At 43.0% G+C, this 21,586-nt stretch overlaps 1 protein-coding gene across 3 annotated transcripts in view; it reads left to right on the forward strand.

Moving 5' to 3' along the window:
- Positions 1 to 303: 303 nt before the first annotated feature.
- LOC132883261 (CD209 antigen-like protein A) overlaps positions 304 to 21,586 on the forward strand; it is a 31,958-nt gene continuing 10,675 nt past the window's right edge. The window contains exons 1-3 of one of the 3 annotated variants that reach the window (XM_060916653.1): positions 481 to 554; positions 8,707 to 8,746; positions 20,474 to 20,671. In XM_060916653.1, coding sequence (XP_060772636.1) covers positions 483 to 554; positions 8,707 to 8,746; positions 20,474 to 20,671 — 310 coding nt within the window. In that variant the 5' untranslated portion in view covers positions 481 to 482. Of the gene's footprint in view, positions 555 to 8,706; positions 8,747 to 16,420; positions 16,723 to 20,473; positions 20,672 to 21,586 lie in introns of those variants that run through there. The other 2 variants (XM_060916651.1, XM_060916652.1) reach the window with 2 other exon arrangements.

Here is a 21,586-nt window from a genome sequence, read left to right on the forward strand (position 1 = left end):
GAGAACTTGCACAATTGGTGGCTGACTAAATACTTTTTTGCCCCACTATATCTTGCATTTTCTTGCTTGGTGAAGCAAGAAAAATTAGCTGAGAATTTAGGGCCATGTGGCCCTAAATTTATTTATTGTTCTATTTAAAAATAATAATAAAATTGGAAGTGTGTGATTCGAATTCAGTAGCTGATGGGGACTAGCACATGATAGTACAACACTAACATTTTAATGTCGCATAAATAAAGACAATCTTATGAGATCAATATCAGCATGAGAATTGCAGCTCTTCACTTCCTTTCCTGGCAGCAACACGTTCATTTCAGCTCCGAGAACACACAACACGCTTGAGTGAAGAGGTGCAGCTGTACGGTCATGTTCTCAGGGGTTTTATTGAATAATTTATATTTTAGAAATGTTTCATTTATTCAGTAAGGAGCTGAAGAGAGATGACCACGAGGACGTGACGAAAGTCATCTATACACTCTCGGATGATTTTGAAGGCTATGACACAGAAAAAGAGGATGCCAACGCAAAGAGTTACCAAAAAATTCAACACCCAGGTACACAAGATTTAAATTTGGCCTAATAACCACACATGAGGTGAAAGGAAGGGAGTGAAACAGGGAGTTACGTTATAATGAGATTTTTGTCCTCTGTATTAGTCAATATTTGTTTTGATTTAATTGATGTGCAAATTCAGTCCAAGTCTTTACTGTATTGTAGTTAAAAATTTAACAACTAATTTGACTTCAGGCCCTGTGATAACCTGGCGACTTGACCAGGGTGTACCCCGCCTCTTGCCCATAGTCAGCTGGGATAGGCTCCAGCTTGCCTGCGACCCTGTAGAACAGGATAAAGCGGCTAGAGATAATGAGATGAGATAATGGATGGATTTGACTTCAGTTAATTGGCTTACAAACAAAGAAACAAACAAACTTGAGACCACGTCTGGTCTGTGAAGCATTGTAGTTAGACTCGCTTTACTTATTAGTCTGGTTAGCATTATAGTTATTAATCCAAACATCAGTAACTCAAAAACAAGTAATTTTTTTATCTTGTCATAATTTTATATATCCATTATCTGTAGCCAATTATCCTGTCCTACAGGGTTGCAGGCAAGCTGGAGCCTATCCCAGCTGACTACGGGCGAGAGGCGCTTCAGCTCTATCGGCACCAACACTGCTTCCCCTGTCTCAGCACGAACATCCCTTCACCTCTCTTGGCACTAACATTGCTTCAGCTCTATCAGGACTAACACCACTTCACCCCTCACAGCACTAACACCGGCACTAACACTGCTTCAGCTCTATCAGCACTAACACCAGCATTAACACGCTTCACCTCCATCGGCACTAACATATACCATATATTAATTTTGTGTGTGTGTGTGTGTGTGTGTGTGAGAACATGTGGGGAAATGTCCCACAAGGATGGGAATGTCTGACAGTTTTCATTATGTGAGATATTGACTGGTCTGGGATTTATTTTTTTTTCCATTCAAAAACCTTTATCTTTCATTAAAAAAGTAATACTGACAAATGTGTGTGTATGCACGCATGTGTGCACGTGTGTGCATTTGTGTGTGTGAGTGCGTGAGAGGGCAGGGGGGCAACGTGTTGCTCTGTGGTTGGTGGGAGACTGTTAGATACAGCGACATGACAAACAGGAAAAGGAGTCTGTGCCACAGATCTTGATATAAATCTTAGAATTTTTCCACAAATCTAAGATCAGTTTCATACATGTTTATTTCATGTTCACTGAAACAATGTCAGTGTTTTATTTTTATGGTTTTTCTTAATTAACTACACTCTAGATAATACCAGTGTTTCTTATCTGTATGTATTCAAGTAATTTTGTATTTCTGTATTTATTTGGTATGATTGAGATGTGATCTTAGTCTTGCATAAGGAAGCTGTTTTAGAATTTAAAAGTAAATCTATGCAAAGACATTAAGATTTACTGCAGGAATATATCAACTGATTCATATGAATAATTGAAAATATTACAACTGAATCCTAAAGTCATGTAAAAACAGCAAAATTGAAACTAGACGGTCATTTGATTTAATAAAATCGGTGAAATTTAGTTCCCTCTTAAATTTGGTCATTGCGATAGATGTTTATTTCCGTAATATCAAAAAAAAGGGACAAGCCATTCTGTGGCTGGGAAGTTAATTAATTTGAGGGGATTCCCTAGCAAATAATGTGCATAAAAGCACTCACAGACAGAGGAAGTCCATGTGCACATGCACATGCTTACCTTTGGCTTTTTCTTCTTCTTCTTCTTCATCTTTTGGGTTTTACAGCAGCTGGCATCCAGTGTTGCATTACTGCCATCTACAGGTTTACTAGAGCTGGGCGATAAATCGATTTTATAGATTAATTCGAATTTACAGTTAAGGACGTGTTTTTATGAAAATCGGTTCTGTCTCAGTTTTAACTTCCGCCACCGACGCTCCCCTCTGCACATGTGCAGAACGGATCGGGCACTGACACTATAGGCCTCCTCCTGCGCGCTTGCCATAGACACACACAAACTACATGGCAGCGATTGAGGGAAAGCCGCAATTTGTGCCCAAGAAAGGAGCAACTTGTGCCCAAGAAAGGGGCAACTTCCTCTGTGATCTGGAATTGGTTCGGTTTTGCGGTGTCGGACGCAGACCAAACAAGTCCTCATTGTAAGGTGTGTTTGAAAACGGTTGCTTCCAAAGGAAGAAGCACGACTAATTTATTCCAACCCCTTAAACAGAAGCCTGCAGTGGAGCGGGAGAAGTGCTGCTCCCGGTGGAATGAACACCGCCGCAGCACGAGCGCACCATCCACAGTGAAGCAAGCAGCTGTCTCGGACTCATTTTCAAACTGTGCGCCTTATGATAAGAATGCGGCGTGGTGGAAGGCAATCACAGATGCTATCGCGATGTTTATTGCAAAAGACTTGGTGCCCATACATACGGTGGAAAAGCCGGGATTTTTTCCCCTATTTTGTCAGTTTTATAGAAAAGGACACAATTTTATTTATTATTATTTATTTTTTAAGTTTGAGGGTGCATTGTGTCAGTGCCAGTTTGAAACTAAGCTATGTTGGAGAAAGCTTTCGAAAAGTTACTGTTTTGTTCTCACTATTTACAATGGCATGGTCTGCCATCTCGTATACAAGCAGAGGTGGAAAGAGTACTAAAATATTATACTCAAGTACAAGTACTGTTACTCTGATGAAATTTTACTTAAGTACAAGTAAAGTTACCAGACAAAAAATCTACTCAAGTAAAAGTAAAAAGTAGATCATTTAAAATGTACTTTGAGTAAAAGTAAAATGTTACTTTTAACAATGGGTGTTTTCTGCCTCCATTGTGTTGTGCAAAAATGAAAAAGAAGAGGAAACAAGGATATATGTACATCTCAACCCAGATGTTTTATTTAAAGGAAGTGTATCAAATTGAATGCTTAGGATAATGCTGCATTAAAACTGAGACAAACAAAAAAGGTCAATACACACAGTCATGTCGTTTACATTGCCCTGACCACACACAAAGCATTGTACACGAAATATGAAAGTGAAATGTTGCACCGAAATCTCGTAGCTTGCCTGTGTGCACTGTGTGTTATTGAACAATTCAATTCAAACATTATTTGTTTTGCTTAGTATTCATTTCTGGCCTGTTGGATGTAGAATGGTAGGAGGACTGATCACGTCAGGTTGGCGAGCTAACTTGCTTGCATGATTAGCCAACCGAATAACAGACTAGTTACCGTTATGTTACAGTACCAACAGGTTGCTACTTCAACATTAGCAATGCCATCCACTATTTTTGGAATATAACCAGCCTATTGTCGGTTTTACTATGGAAAGGAAACATTATGATCAGGGGCGCAGATACGTTTTTTGAACTGGGGGGGACAAAAAACTGGGGGGGACAAAGCTGCCAGCAAACCAACCCCAACCCCGATATGCCTGTCAAACTTGTTGTGGGTAACCATAGCAACCAAGCTCGAGCTCGCAACCTGTGCAGTCTGCGCAGCTCAACCAACCGAATATCAGTCTTTGTTTTGTTTTATGTGAGTTGTTGCAACTATGTATACACTGCTGTGCACCTCAATAAACCGAATGGTAATTTGTCTTTTGATTTTTCCGTGAGGTTTGCCTTATGCAAAGAAAGACAGCATAAACATTTTTTCCTCCCTATAAGTGGGGGGGACCGAATGAGGTGAATTTAAATCTGGGTGGGACGAATCCCACCCGTCCCACCCTCTATCTGCGCCTGTGATTATGATGCCAATGACAATACTTACCTCAACATGCTTGCGCAGATTAGATGTCGAATTTTTGTATGCCGCAATGGTTGTCTTCTTGGGCACACATAATCTGCATTGCATAATGAAACTGTCACCCCTTTTCTCTACGAAGCTGAAGTGATCACGTATGTAGGGCCAGGGGTGCACTTCATTACTGGAAGAAATTGCGTTTTCTGCAGGGTCGTCCACCACAGGTTCCTCGGTCTCCTCCATGTCCGCGGGGCGCTTTATCAACACCCGTGGTCCAGGGGCTAGGCCCCTCATAGGCTACCTGTCAACCCTACCCTTACCGTTGGCCAGGAAAACACTCTTATTTTATTTGCAATACGTGTCAAGCATTTACAGTGTAAGCGCGTAATTAGCCTAGAAGCCTACGATAGGTTACGTTTGGCTCAGCATAGCTGCACAAGGCCCACGCTCACATCGCTCAACACGTCCGACCACAGAGGGAGAGAAGAACGCGTGCATTATCATTACAGAGCCGGTTCTGATTATTACCACGGACAGGACAGTGATACTGCGTAACTTTCACGCAGGGGCATGGCCAGAGATAACCACACAAGCGCGCGTGCGCTAATGTAGACCTATGTGTTGTAAACATAAAACACACACATCTACAGACAAGTCCTTTTAAAAAATAAAATACATAAAAATAGCTCGGCGGCATGAAAACAAACATTCACTGCAAGACAAGGTGCCCTAGAATCGCCATCAGTTTTTAATATCTATATGGACTTTGTTGTCAGGATTGCACAGCATGAGATATCAAAACTGTACCCAGATACAGGCTTCAAGTTCAGATATTGCATTCCAAATGAGGTATCCACAAGAGAAATGCATATGAAAGCACGAGCATCAGGAGAGGGTTGCATAACAGAGATTCTATACGCAGATGATCAGGCCATACTCGCTGGATCCATCGAGGAGCTTCAGAATATTCTTCAGTTGTATGATAAGACCTACACCCACTTTGGTTTACAAATATCATATGTCAAAACAGAAACAATGGCTTTTAACGTCGATGAGGATATCAAATGTAAACCAAGTATCATTTCCCTTGGCAGCACTAATATTAAAAACGTCCGCACCTTTAAATATCTTGGTTATAATGTCAGCGACTGTGATGAATCCTCACACTTCCTGCATGCTAGGATAAGTGCTGCATTCATGAAATGGAATGAACTGAAACACGTTCTAACCGACCACCGAATACTATTAAAAACCTGTATAAAGTTCCTAGTGGCATGCGTTCTATCTCGCCTCCTGTACAGCACACAGGCATGGCAACTATCATCCAGTGAAATTCACAAAATTGAGGTAGTGTGGCACGGCTTCCTAAGGAAAATGATTAAAGGTGGATATGAACGAAAGAATGCCCCTGACCAAAAGAACACTACAAATGAAGATATAGACTGGAGCTACAAGATGTCCAATGCTGACCTCCGGAAACTGACAGGAACCCAGGATAGTTTTATATAAACTATCCTGCTACGTACAGCAACTAAAATATATTGCTCACGTTTGCCGGATGGGCAATAACCAAGTGCAAAAGCAGCTCCTGTTTGACAAAAATGGTTACAAATGGACGAAATGGGAAAATCTGCTGGGCATAGACACCCAACAGATAAGACGTATGATGATGGACAAATCAAACTTTGAGCAACTGCTGCAACTGCTACAGCAGAAGCACCCCTAGAGAGTTTAACTTTTGACAGGGGAACATGATGATGATGATGAAGGTACTTGGCTCGGCGGCCACATGAAACGTAAACACCATGGACAGCGGCCAAACTCATAACTCTACAGACCGAAATACACGAAACCAAGTCCTACTAGGGTCTATTCTACCGATCTATGGTCAAGCATCATGCAAGTCTTCCTTCTCCTTGAATAAGACTGCATTCAACTGCCTTTTTGACATGACTGCATCGAAATACCACTTGCAACAATATTTCACGCACTCCATCAAGAAAAAAGTTAAACATGATGAACATGGGCATACTGTTTTGAGCATACGATTTTTTAAAAAGAAACTAGCTACATCAAAGTCCTTCAATAAACCCATCCTTTAGCGCAAATGAGCTTAACCTAGTTCAAAGCATGACGCTAGCAGTAGCTGCATAAGGCAAAATCATGTGGGCCTTTCGTCAACAACAAGCCATGGCGGGCAAACATTAATAATCAAGTGTCCTTACCTTAAAACGTTGTCTTGACCACAGAACTTCTCAAGTATTTCACTTAAATCCACACGGGTTAACAACACACCCAACACAGCTAGCGAGAAATGTGGATCTGCGCTAGCTTTGTATTGCTATTCCCCTCAGTATGCTTACTCTGTCTGCTGCCCGAACTGTGAACATTATAGCCTACAATCTTTTCATCAATTTCTTCAGTAGATGCCGTTTTAGACATTTTATTATCCCCATCGAAATATGCTATTATACAAACAGGATTATAACTCAAATCACACGACACGTATTCAAATCACAACTGATTTATTTTAATGTTGGACAGATCATAGCATATCTAGCCTAGCTGCACATAGCCTAGCTGCTGGTAGGCTGATAACTGATAAGTAGCTGATATTCTGAACAGATTGGTGATCCTTACCTTAAAAAAGTCTGTGACTTTAGGCAACGATTCTATCATTACCTGCATCTCTCTCTTTTTTTCCTTTTATGCGCCCCGCTAACATGTGAACGCTTCATCTTTCAAAGCCTCTAAATTTGTGTCTCAGTAGTCTGCAGTCTTTGGCGCGCTTTCGTGTGTGACGTTACATTTTATTCTGGTACAGTTGTGGGTGTTCGTTTTGCGAACCACATCCACCATGTCTCTTACGGCAGGCTACTGTGCGCTCATTTATTTCTAACCTTATTTCTATCCGTACATTAATGTAGGCCCATGATTCCGACAGTTTATTATTTTATTAATATTACAAGGACCCTGATTGGCTGTGGCCCAGGGGCTTGAGCCCCCCGCAGCCCCCCCCTTAAAGCGCCGGTGCATGTCCGCCATCGTCTGTGTGAGACTCGCGCGCGCAACAACTGTCCTTCCCGTGATTCATTTCCAGAACGCATTTCCCCTTCTCCGTTTTAGCCTTTTTTTATTTTTTATTTATTTATTTATTTATTTATTTTTACTCAGTAACGGTTGTGATGTAAAATGTACTGAAGTACACTACTTAAAAGAAAACATACTTAAGTAAAAGTAAAAGTACACTCTTTAAAAATTACTTGAAAAAGTATAAGTACACAAAAAAGCTACTCAAGTACAGTAACGCGAGTAATGTAATTCGTTACTTTCCACCTCTGTATACAAGCTTGGTTTTTGGCTTCTTTTTGGTTTCTGGTTGCACTTTAACCCCAAAGGGGAAATTTAAGTGACAACAAAATGAAGGTAAAACTTGTTTTGAACCATTTCTTTGTCATCTGTAGTTTGATTTTTAGTGGGGGGAGATTAAAATCGAAAATCGGATTTTTTGTGAAAAAAATCGAAGATTTTTTTTTTTAGGCCATATTGCCCAGCTCCGGCATGGTGGTGTAGTGCTTAGCGCTGTCACCTCACAGCAAGAAGGTCCGGGTTCGAGCCCCGTGGCCGGTGAGGGCCTTTCTGTGTGGAGTTTGCATGTTCTCCCCGTGTCCGCGTGGGTTTCCTCCGGGTGCTCCGGTTTCCCCCACAGTCCAAAGACATGCAGGTTAGGTTAACTGGTGACTCTAAATTGATCGTAGGTGTGAATGTGAGTGTGAATGGTTGTCTGTGTCTATGTGTCAGCCCTGTGATGACCTGGCGACTTGTCCAGGGTGTACCCCGCCTTCGCCCATAGTCAGCTGGGATAGGCTCCAGCTTGCCTATGACCCTGTAGAACAGGATAAAGCGGCTAGAGATCATGAGATGAGATCGCCCAGCTCTAAGGTTTACCTTGACCATGCACTGACAGTTACATCATTCTGTTGCTAAACGAACAGCTGCTCACACCAGGGTGCTCGCTGACTGCCAATATTTATTAGTTTGGTCCTGTGTTGCCTTTACAGCCACTGGGGGTAAGCGTACTCTTGGTGCCAGTCCCAAGCCTGGATAAATGGAGAGGGCTGCATCAGGAAGGGCATCCGGCGTAAAACTGCCAAATCTAACATGTGGATTGAAAATATAAACATCATACCGGATCAGTCGGGGTCCAGGTTAACAACGGCCGCCTCAGGTACTGTTGGTCAACAGGGGGCTGGTGGAACGTATGCTACTGTTGCACCAAAACAGAGAAGGAGAGAGAGGGGGGAGGCATGTTCAGAGAGGTCGTGAAAGATGGACAGGAAGGAGCTTAGAGTTGAGGGTAGGAACACTGAATGTGGGAACATTGACTGGCAGAGTGAGAGAGTTAGCACGTATGATGGAAATAAAGAAGTTGGACGTTTTGTGTGTGCAGGAGACGAGGTGGAATGGAAGCAAGGCCAAGAACATTGGAGGTGGGTGCAAGTTGTTTTATTATGGAGTCGATGGAAAGAGAAATGGTGTTGGTATTGTTTTGAGGGGAGAGTTGGTCAACAGTGTGATTGATGGGAAGAGGGTGTCAGAGTGAGAGGCATGAAGTTGGAGATTCAAGGAGTGGTAATCAGTCAATGTTGTGTGCGCGTATGCCCCACAGGTTGGATGTGAGAATCAAGAGAAAGAGTTTTTCTGGGAAAAGATGGATGAAGTGATAGAAAGTATACCGAGGGAGGAGCACGTGATGATAGGAGCAGATTTCAACGGACATGTTGGCGAGGGAAACAGAGGAGATGAGGACGTGATGGGCAGATATAGTGCAAGAGAGAGAAATGTGTAAGGGCAAATAGTGGTTGAGTTTTCAAAGAGGATGAATCTGGCAATAGTCAATACATACTTCAAGAAGAAAGAGCAGCACAGGGTGACATTTAAGAGTGGAGGAAGATCTATACAGGTGGACTACATACTCTGCAGAAGGGGTAACCTGAAGAAGATTGGAGACTGTAAAGTGATGGCAGGGGAGAGTGTAACTAGACAACATCGAGTGGTCGTGTGCAGGATGAGCTTGAAAGTGAAAAAGAGGAAGTGTGAAATAGTGGAGCTGAAGATTAAGTGGTGGAAACTAAAAGAGAGGTTGAACATCAGAAGGCGTTTAGGGAAGAAATGAAATGAGCATTGAGTGGTAATGGAAGTCTGCCAGAAGATTGGGATACTACTGCTATACTAGTAAGAGAGGCAGTAAGGAAGGTGCTAGGGTGGTTATGGTATTGTATGAGAAAGAGTGGAGTGAATGAGAAGTATATTAGAGTGGTGCAAGACATGTACAGTGGTGCTTGAAAGTTTGTGAACCCTTTAGAATTTTCTATATTTCTGCATAAATATGACCTAAAACATCAGATTTTCACACAAGTCCTAAAAGTAGATAAAGAGAATCCAGTTGAACAAATTAGACAAAAATATTATACTTGGTCATTTATTTATTGAGGAAAATGATCCAATATTACATATCTGTGAGTGGCAAAAGTATGTGAACCTTTAGGATTAGCAGTTAATTTGAAGGTGAAATTGGAGTCAGGTGTTTTCAGTCAATGGGATGACAATCAGGTGTTAGTGGGCACCCTGTTTTATTGAAAGAACAGGGATCTATCAAAGTCTGATCTTCACAACACGTTTGTGGAAGAATAAAGGAGGTTTCTGAGGACCTCAGAAAAAGCATTGTTGATGCTCATCAGGCTGGAAAAGGTTACAAAACCATCTCTAAAGAGTTTTACTTTTTTCCCTTCCAGCTTGTTTTGTTGTATTTGAACTTATGTATTATTATGGAGTGACTTCTGGCACAAGAATTCCTTCTGGATTAATAACATACAGTGGTGATTGAAAGTTTGTGAACCCTTTAGAATTTTCTACATTTCTGCATAAATATAACCTAAAACATCATCAGATTTTCACACAAGTCCTAAAAGTAGATAAAGAGAACCCAGTTAAATAACTCAGACAAAAATATTATACTTGGTTATTTATTTATTGAGGAAAGTGATCCAATATTACATATCTGTGAGTGGCAAAAGTATGTGAGCCATTGCTTTCAGTATCTGGTGTGACCCCCTTGTGCAGCAATAACTGCAACTAAACATTTCCGGTAACTGTTGATCAATCCTGCACACTGGCTTGGAGGAATTTTAGCCCATTCCTCCATACAGAACAGCTTCAACTCTGGGATGTTGGTGGGTTTCCTCACATGAACTGCTCGCTTCAGGTCCTTCCACAACATTTCAATTGGATTAAGGTCAGGACTTTGACTTGGCCATTCCAAAACATTAACTTTATTCTTCTTTAACCATTCTCTGGTAGAACAACTTGTGTGCTTAGGGTCGTTGTCTTGCTGCATGACCCACCTTCTCTTGAGATTCAGTTCACAGACAGATGTCCTAACATTTTCCTTTAGAATTTGCTGGTATAATTCAGAATTCATTGTTCCATCAATGATGGCAAACCGTCCTGGCCCAGATGCAGCAAAACAGACCCAAACCATGATACTACCACCACCATGTTTCACAGATGGGATAAGGTTCTTATGCTGGAATGCAGTGGTTTCCTTTCTCCAAACATAACGCTTCTCATTTAAACCAAAAAGTTCTATTTTGATCTCATCCGTCCACAAAATATTTTTCCAGTAGCCTTCTGGCTTGTTCACGTGATCTTTAGCAAACTGCAGACGAGCAGCAATGTTCTTTTTGGAGAGCAGTGGCTTTCTCCTTGCAACCCTGCCATGCACACCATTTTTGTTCAGTGTTCTCCTGATGGTAGACTCATGAACATTAACCTTAACCAATTTGAGAGAGGCCTTCAGTTGCTTACTATTTACCCTGGGGTCCTTTGTGACCTTGCTGACTATTACACGCCTTGCTCTTGGAGTGATCTTTGTTGGTTGACCACTCCTGGGGAGTGTAACAATGGTCCTGAATTTCCTTCATTTGTACACAATCTGTCTGACTGTGGATTGGTGGAGTCCAAACTCTTTAGAGATGGTTTTGTAACCTTTTCCAGCCTGATGAGCATAATCAATGTTTTTTCTGAGGTCCTCAGAAATCTCCTTTGTTCATGCCATGATACACTTCCACAAACGTGTGTTGTGAAGATCAGACTTTGATAGATCTCTGTTCTTTAAATAAAACAGGGTGCCCACTCACACCTGATTGTCATGCCATTGATTGAAAACACCTGACTCTAATTTCACCTTCAAATTAACTGCTAATCCTAGAGGTTCACATACTTTTGCCACTCACAGATATGTAATATTGGATCATTTTCCTCGATAAATAAATGACCAAGTATAATATTTTTGTCTCATTTGTTTAACTGGGTTCTCTTTATCTACTTTTAGGACTTGTGTGGAAAATCTGATGATGTTTTAGGTCATATTTATGCAGAAATATAGAAAATTCTAAAGGGTTCACAAACTTTCAAGCACCACTGTATATGGCGGCATGGTGGTGTAGTGGTTAGCGCTGTCGCCTCGCAGCAAGAAGGTCCGGGTTCGAGCCCCGTGGCCGGCGAGGGCCTTTCTGTGTGGAGTTTGCATGTTCTCCCCGTGTCCGCGTGGGTTTCCTCCGGGTGCTCCGGTTTCCCCCACAGTCCAAAGACATGCAGGTTAGGTTAACTGGTGACTCTAAATTGACCGTAGGTGTGAGTGTGAATGGTTGTCTGTGTCTATGTGTCAGCCCTGTGATGACCTAGCGACTTGTCCAGGGTGTACCCCGCCTTTCGCCCGTAGTCAGCTGGGATAGGCTCCAGCTTGCCTGCGACCCTGTAGAACAGGATAAAGCGGCTAGAGATGATGAGATGAGATATATTGCCCAAAAATGTAAAATACTTTCAATTATTAATTACCACATTATATATGTAATGCTTCATAACAATACAATATTTTCAACACTTTATATTTCATTGTTTTTTGATAAAAAAACGAATGCCACGTGACCTCCTCGACTGGATATAGCAACTACTAATGCCTATTTCGGGGACATGCATTGCAAAGAAGCTCTTTGTAATGTTGCTATTAAGACTCCTTCTGACGAATGAGTTTGGGAAAACCACGTATAGAGACATGTCTGTGAAGGTTCTCAGTCATCTAGGTCACTGTAAACCATAGGTGCTAAAGAAACCAACTGGACTTGCTTGAAATTCTTGAAGATGTTTCACCTTTCATCCGAAAAGCTGTAGCATCAGCCACATAAAGTTTTATTTATCAGTAGCGTAAAATAGGCGGCACGGTGGTGTAGTGGTTAGCGCTGTCGCCTCACAGCAAGAAGGTCCTGGGTTCGAGCCCCGGGGCCGGCGAAGGCCTTTCTGTGCGGAGTTTGCATGTTCTCCCCGTGTCCGCGTGGGTTTCCTCCGGGTGCTCCGGTTTCCCCCACAGTCCAAAGACATGCAGGTTAGGTTAACTGGTGACTCTAAAGTGAGTGTGAATGGTTGTCTGTGTCTATGTGTCAGCCCTGTGATGACCTGGCGACTTGTCCAGAGTGTACCCCGCCTTTCGCCCATAGTCAGCTGGGATAGGCTCCAGCTTGCCTGCGACCCTGTAGAAGGATAAAGCGGCTAGAGATAATGAGATGAGTAGCGTAAAATAGTATCTATGTCTAAGACATTTATATTTCGTATTAAAACGTCTATGTAAATTAAGACATAGAAAGCCTCACTTTAAGAGAAATTCAGGGCGAGCATGAGCCTAGGAAGTCTATTGAGGTATTTCACTCACGTGACCAAGTCATGTGACGCTGCCATTTTGGACGGCACGGCTCGAATCAGTTTAAATGCGAGGAAGGCGACAAACGAAAAACATAAAAGAAAAAGGAGCGAGATGCAGAAAACACCTTCACTATCCAGCGACGTAGGGCATTTACAGGGCGAGCAGAGGGAGAGGTATTTGCAAAAATTGAGGTTAGCAGGCTTAGAGAACGACGTTTACCTGCTTCCACCAGGACTGTTCACTGACAGCTAAGGTTTGTTCACATTTTCATTTACTTTCGGTCCTCAGGATAAACAAAATGTTATTAAATGTCATTGAAATAACTTCTTAGTCTGTTGAGACATGGCCCGTTATAAGTTTTTCCTTTACTGTATTTACTAGTTTACTGAGCGCGCTCCGGGGCTGGCTGGCTGGCGCTAGCTTGAGCTCCGGGGCTGGCTGGTGCTAGCTTGAGCTCCGGGGCTGGCTGGCTGGCGCTAGCTTGAGCTCCGGGGCTGGCTGGCTGGCGCTAGCTTGAGCTCCGGGGCTGGCTGGCTGGCGCTAGCTTGAGCTCCGGGGCTGGCTGGCTGGCGCTAGCTTGAGCTCCGGGGCTGGCTGGCTGGCGCTAGCTTGAGCTCCGGGGCTGGCTGGCTGGCGCTAGCTTGAGCTCCGGGGCTGGCTGGCTGGCGCTAGCTAGCTAGCTTGCTTGAGCTCCGGGGCTGGCTGGCTGGCGCTAGCTAGCTAGCTTGCTTGAGCTCCGGGGCTGGCTGGCTGAGTAAACTAGTAAGTCCAGTAAAGGAAAAACTTGAGACTGAAAGGTTTTAACAGTCATCCAAATGACTGAACGTAAACATTGCTACAGTAACATACCAGCTACTGTTGTTGACATTAGCTAGCTTGCCGTCCAAAACGGCGGACACCGGGGCATCACGTGACCCTGTGACGTCAGGTGAAATACCTCAATAGGGTTCTTCTCTGTCACTCACCCTGTCACTGACACACACACACACACACCTCCTCGCTCCCTGTCCTATGGCCTTAGACCCTTTAAATCACGTGCTCGTTTTTTAAATGGGGAGCGGAAGGACGAATGAATGGAGGTAGATGGAAGCCGGCGCGCGTTCGTTCTGACATCCTTCAGTATTCTTCAATGATCCGAAATAAATTGACTGCTACACGCTTATGGATTACTTTTGTTCTTCTTCGCCCTTTTTGAGGAAGGTACAGACGGACTTAAACCCACATCTGAAGAGGTGAGATCACTCCTTTTTTTTCCTATTTTTTTTGCAGGCGGGATTGTTTTGTTTTTGGAAAGCGCACGGGTGGTGCACGGGTTTTGTTATACTGCTTACGCAGTGGTTGGACTAAAGACTCTGCCCTGAAGGCTATTCTCCCACTCTCTCTCATTCTGCACCATCACACAATAAAATATTCACATTGGAAATATGTTGTAAGCGCGTTTCATGCACTAATTTATAAGATTTGTTGACAACTCGTATCGAGTTCGTTACAAAGCTTCTTCAGTTCTGTCTGACTAGTGGGGAGTTCCAGGAATTTTCTTCTCGTGGACCAAAAAACAAACCTAAGGAGAGTTGTTGAGGTCACATGGGTCATTGACACTCTGTCATCCTGTAGGTATTAGGGTCCCTGGAGCCCGGGTCTGAACCGTGTTAGAGGGTCGTTAGAGTGATCTGTGGGTCGTTGGCTCTCTTGGTCATCATGTGAGTCACTGAAGTCAGCTGAGTCTTGATGTGGATTCAGTTTTCTGGGAAGTGTGCCAAGGACTGCATTGTATGTGGCTGATAAGTGGTGTCTCAGACCACCTCCTCTGTCCAGTGATGGTCGTTCCAGGCTGATGAAGATGGCTTCTTTTACTCCTCTTTCAAACCACCGGTCTTCTCTGGCTAGAATGCGTACATTGCAGTCCTGAAATGAGTGTCCTTTGGTATTGAAATGAAGATAGACTGCAGAGTCCTCGCCTGAGGAACTGGCTCTCCTGTGTTGAGCCATGCACCTGTGAAGCGGTTGTTTTGTTTCCCCAATGTACAGGTCTGTGCATTCCTCACTGCTTTGAATTGCATACACTACGCTGCCCTGTTTGTGTCTGGGTATTCTGTCCTTAGGGTGGTCCAATATCTGCCTCAGAGTGTTACTGGGTCTGAAGTGTACAGAGATGTTGTGTTTGTAGAAGATCCTCCTGAGTTTCTCAGATAGTTCAGAAATGTAGGGAATGACAATGTTCTTGTGTTTGTTGCTGTTTTCTTCCCTGTTTGTTAGGTTTATTTTTCTGGTCTTGGCAAAAGCCCAGTTATACAAATAAGCTTAACTTGACTTGACTTCTTGGCACCCTTCCTCCTCACTGCTGCATCTACCCACTTTCTATCTCAGAGCAAAAGGCTATAGAGGATCATGTGCAGGAGGCTCTGTAACAGGGTTACATCCATCCCTCCACATCTCCTACTTCTGCTGGTTTCATTTTTGTGGAGAAGAATGGAGGGGGCCTTAAGCCTTGCAGTGACAATAGAGGACTCAACCAGATCACAGGAAAATACCTGTATCCCCTGCCTTTAATTCCCACAGCTCTTGTATAACTCAGATCAGTTAGTGTTTACCAAGCTTAACCTACACAGTGCTTATAAACTGGTGCATATCTGTGAGGGTGATGAGTGGAAGACAGCTTTTAGCACTTTGAACCTTGAACAGGATTCAGTCTGTGTTGAGTGCTCTCATCACCCATCTCAACTGCAGTTTCCAGGTCTATGTTAAATATATTGCTCTGTTCTCAGTAGAGGAAGTTGAGGTGAGCCCCACACAAACTATATGGGACTGTCAGAAGCTCATCTCTGGACCTGCTCTCTGTAGAACCTCTGTATCTTTAGGTTCAGACTGCTGTGCATGTGTTCTTTGTGCATGAATTTGTGGCCAGAAAGAGCATCTGTGCTCTCACACTCACCATCCACTCTGTTTCCGCTCACTTTCATATCAGTCGGTCAGTCGGTCGGGTTCAATGCCCGAACTGATAATCTGCATCATCAGTTTTTCTTTGGCTAGGCTAATCAGACACAAGGTACGCCACCACTCTTGCCGGAGCGGTTGGGGGTTAGGTGCCTTGCTCAAGGGCACTTAAGCCAGTCCTGCTGGTCCAGGGAATCGAACCAGCAACCTTTTGGTCCCAAAGCTGTTGCTCTAACCATTACGCTATGGCTTCCCCCTCAAATCATATCAGTGACCCCATAAAAACATTGAACACAAGGCTGAAACCAACGGGAATATGCTATGGTGAATATATGGAGGTCGTGTATGAGATTATGTATATGTATGTATAAAAGAAAAATGAAATCTTCTCAAACAGTGACCACATGCACACTGCTGTAAACACACAGTCACAAAAGTATGTACACGGATGGGCTTCTGAAAGCACTGCCTGGTTTATGTGGTTCTCCACTTAACTTCCTGTCCTGAGAACAGAGCACAGATGTATATATTTAACAACACCACATACACACTGCCACTCTGAGAGCTGCAGTGGAGACAGAACAGACCTGTGCATTACACAGACTGAAGGCTGATCAGGGAAAACAGAGATGAGTCAAGATGTTTATGCAAACTCAGGAATTTCAGCAGACAACAGGTCAGTTGAGTCAGAGGACTCCTACAAAGATATCTGTCTGAATGAAGACATTCTAAAGACAAACGTGACCAGATGCCATAATGGAACTATGACCTCAGGTACTTATAGAGACACACACACACACACACACACACACACACACACACACACACACAGTTAAAGGCAGATAAGCATTCATGATTTATAAGAGCACTTCACACTTAGTCTGAATACTTAAGTCTACATCCAGGACCAGGTAGCAGGTTTACTTTTGCATGTTGCTTCCAAACTGTCACTTAATTCCATATCTTGCATTTATGCACTCAGCTCTGCAAAATTTCAAGCACTCATGCCACAAATGTGAGTAATTACAGTGCCTCAGTCCTATGGATGTCTGGTTTATACAGTATATATCAATAATTATCAATACCAATCACCAAGCTACCACTGTTGAGCTACTGACCAAGGCCCTTAACCCTATTGGGTCAACCTATCCATATCGACCTCACGGAGAAATGCGGAACAAAATGATGTTTGAAGAAGTTATCAATAACATCACATAAGTAGAAATTAAAGCTACCACACCTGATGTGCACCATGATGCAATTAACTTGAACTGAATCCCAGATCACAGTTTTCAAAAGAACTAGGGCTGTCAAAAGATTAATTTTCTTGATCGCAACTAATCTCAGAAATTTCATAGTTAATCGCGATTAATCTTGATTTACTTTGCATGTGTAAAATTGATATTTTGCAGTAAGACCGTTCGAATCTAAAGTTAAACCCACAACGCAAAGTATTTCTGACCATTGTGTCTTAAATTGGAATAAAATGAAGACAGAGACAAAAGCAGAATTTATCTTTTGGCCTTTTTTATTTCAAAAAGAGTGTAGAGAAAGGAAAACAAGTATTAAGAATGAATGACTGGCTACTTTGGAGAAATTGTAAATAAATGAACACAAGAAAAAAATCAGAAAAAGTGCCATGTAGACCCACTTGTCTCTACTTCAGATTTGACTATGAACAAACCATTCAGAGGTCCAGAAAACCGTTGCTTATCCATCACAAAAGAGGACTAAACTGAAGACAACAGCGTGTCCTTCCATGCCAATGCCAACGACTCAATGGAAACCACACGCTTCCGCTCGAGCTGCCTACGGATGCGTAGAAGGACTAGCAAACTCGAAATAGCGCGTTTAACCGAAAATGAGTTTAATTAATACAACCAGAGGAGCTGCATGTGGATGGTAGAAGTGCGGAAAATGCTGGTAAACTCTGATCGCGATTAAAAAAAAATATTCGCGATCACAATTTACATTAATCTAATCGCGATTAACGCATTAATATTCCCAGCCCTAAAAAGAACCCAAGCTCAGGCCTGTGGACTGCTGTCGGGCTTGAAAAACAGTGTTCACACTTCACCAATCGTACCAAAATCAATGTGAAAACAATCTAAAGGTTTTACATGCCATAATGTCCTGCTGGCTTCAGACTATGTGTACTCTCAGTACCAAGATTAACAGAAAAGCTGTAATTCTTTGTTACCTCCACCAAGGAGGTTATGTTTTCGGTAGCGTTGGTTTGTTTGTTTGTTGGTTTGTCTGTTAGCAACATTACGGAAAAAGTTATGAACAGATTGCTCTGAAATTTTTTCCAGAGGTGTGACTTGGCACAAGTAACAATCCATTAAATTTTGGCGGTAATCTGGATCACCGTCTGGATCCCAGAATTTTTTAAAGGATTCTTGGTGGAGGTCTGTGCTCTCCGAGTGCTTTTCTAGTTTAAGAGTGGAATTATCCATCTATCCAGCCATTATCTATATAGCTTATTTGTCAGAGTTGGGGGTGTGCTGGAGCCAGTCACAGCTGAGTTTGGGCGAGAGGTGGGATACACCGTGACCCTGGACAGGTCACCAATCCGTCGCAAGGCTATGGAAGTAGTAAATACTCTAAATTAAATGCAAAACAAATCAAGGTGCTAAGAATTCCTAAGTAAGTCAAAGGAACTGGTTTTCACAAAAATAACAATGGGAAAAAAATTAATAAAGTAAATGAACTGGTCACATTGATATGAGAATTGGAGGCTTTATTGGATTTAGTCACATGGACTAATGGTGACACTAACAGCATTCCAGGATGTGGAGCCTATCCTGGTAACACAAGCTGGGATTGCACCGTGAATGGGTGTTGTAAGGCACCACCCATACACTCATGCACACAATTTATCATTGGCCATCCACCTACCAGTGTATAGGTGGTGTTTTGTCTCTAGAATCAGTAACTCCTGTTTTTCCTCACTCTTGTCCATTCTTCTCATCGCAGTTACCCTGAACTTTCAGGAATGTATGCATTCTTACAGACACAGACTGTTAATATTTAATTGGAATCTTGCGACCAGCTACCAATCAGTAAATTGAGAATGAACATGACTGACAACTCAAGTGTAAGCATATCAGCTCCAGTTGTAATCGCTTTGAGCCTGCAGTAGTGATGTAATTTTGTAATTATTGTAATTGTAATTTTGTAATTATTTAAACTGCAAGTATAAAGAATAAGATTAGATATTCCTTTATTGATCCCCATGGGGGAAATTCAGGTGTCACAACAGCTCAAGTACAGAGTGAAATATAGATACATGTAGACTAAGTTTTAAAAAAAAGTACTGTGACAATAAAGAAAAAGGGCAAAATGTACAGAATGTATACAATGTCCATCCATCCATTATTCATAACTGCTTATCTGGTGCAGGGTCACAGGCAAGCTGGAACCTATCCCAGCTGCCTATGGGCAAGAGGTGGGGTACACCCTGGACAAGTTGCCAGATCATCGCAGAGCTGACACATAGAGACAAACAACCATTCACACTCACAGTCAATTTAGAGCCATCAATTAGCCTAACCTGCATGTCTTTGGACTGTAGGGGAAACCAGAGCACCCAGAGGAAACCCATGCAGACACATGGAGAACATGCAAACTCCGCACAGAAAGGCCCCCGTTGGCAGCTGGGCTCGAACCCAGAAAGGGGTTCTTGTTGTGAGGCGACAGTGCTAACCACTACACCACCGTGCTGCCATATACAGGTGTGTACTGTGCAATGTTCCACATGAGTACAGTGCAGGAGAAGTGTGTGCACACATGCATACGCGCGCATGCGTACATGTTTGGTGGTGGTGGGGGGCACTGGTCAGCATGATGGCAGTCTATGTTCTCTGCTGCTGTTATACAGTCTGATGGCAGTAGGCACAAATGAGCATCTGAACCGCTCTGTCTTGCTCTTGGGTAGAATGAGCCATCGACTGACTGAGCTGCACAGCTGCCACAGTGGGGTTGTCCAGGATGGCTCCAACCTTTACCCCTCATCCTCCTCTCACCCACTGACTCCAGACTGTCCAACTCCAAACCCACCACAGAGCTGGCTTTCCTCACCAGCTTATTGAGTTTGTTGGCATCTCCAGTCCTGATGCCACTGCCCCAGCACACCATGGCAAAGAAGAGTTTGCTGGCTACCACAGACTAGTAGAATGCCTTCAGGGGTTTGTTGCACACACTGAACAATCTCAGCTTCCTTCGAAAGAACAGCTTGCTCTAGCCTTTCCTGTAGAAGGCATCAGTGTTGTGTGTCCAGTCCAGTTTATTGTTGATCTGCACCACAAGGTACTTGTAGGAGTCCACCCTCTCCACTTCCTCTCCCTAAATGAAAACAGGGAAGGGAGGGGAGGGGGGTGCTGGGGCTTCTGTTCCTCTGATAATCTACCACTAGCTCCTTCATCTTGCTGATATTTAGCTTCAGGTGGTATGTGCTATATAAATAAACTTGCTTTGCCTTGCCTAATATGAAAACACACATGTCTCTGTGGCCATTTCCTGTTAGGAGGAGACACTGCATGGGGCAGGTGTTACAGACTGACTGTAGCGTGTGTGGTGCTGTTGTGTGTTCTCCTGCTGACTGCCATCACAGTGCTGTGGATCAAATTCAACAACCTGACTACAGAAAACAACCAGTTACAGACCAGTTACACCAACCTGACTAAAGAGAGGGAGATAGAGATCCAGAGGCATTCTAAACTGGGTAAGTAATACTTTACTGCAAAACCATCACAAAATGATGAATGAATGTCATAGTTTTAACCATGCATATTTACATTTAATGTTGTGGAACATCCATGAAACAAGATCATTCCTGTTATCACTTGCATCATAGCAACTACTCTGTAATATTCTGGAGTCAGTAGTCTTTTTTTTTTTATAAAGATACTAAGAAACCAGAAAGGACAAAGTCATCTATTGTGAAAAACTGACTGTTAGAGAGGGCGGCACGGTGGTGTAGTGGTTAGCACTGTCGCCTCACAGCAAGAAGGTCCTGGATTCGAGCCCAGCAGCTGGCGAGGGCCTTTCTGTGTGGAGTTTGCATGTTCTCCACATGCTTGTCTGCGTGGGTTTCCTCCAAGTGCTCCGGTTTCCCCCACAGTCTAAAGACATGCAGGTTAGGATAATTGGTGGCTCTAAATTGACCGTAGGTGTGCGAATGATTGTCTCTGTGTCAGTCCTGCGATAACCTGGCGATTTGTCCAGGGTGTACTCCGCCTCTCGCCCATAGTCAGCTGGGATAGGCTCCAGCTTGCCTGCGACCCTGTAGAACAGGATAAGTAGCTACAGATAATGGATGGATGGATGACTGTTAGAGAAGTCCTAATAATCAATGACTACATGGGTAATTAAATGTCTCAGGTTAAGGCATGCACTTTGTAGTGATGATACTAATGTGAATTAATTGTATCATATTTGTGCATTTATAATTAGCCTTAAATGCCATTTCATAGTGTTTTTGCATGAATCTATGATCTGCAAAACATGACGCTTGACTTAATACTGCTCCTCTCTTCAACCAAGAATCTTGCTTAACTGAAACTGCTTTACTGAACCCCACAGACGCAACTCTCATGTAACTTCTGAATAGTGCTTGAGTCTGTAGTTACTGTACATC

Source organism: Neoarius graeffei, chromosome 3 (genome assembly GCF_027579695.1).
Source record: "Neoarius graeffei isolate fNeoGra1 chromosome 3, fNeoGra1.pri, whole genome shotgun sequence".
Taxonomy (NCBI): domain Eukaryota; kingdom Metazoa; phylum Chordata; class Actinopteri; order Siluriformes; family Ariidae; genus Neoarius; species Neoarius graeffei.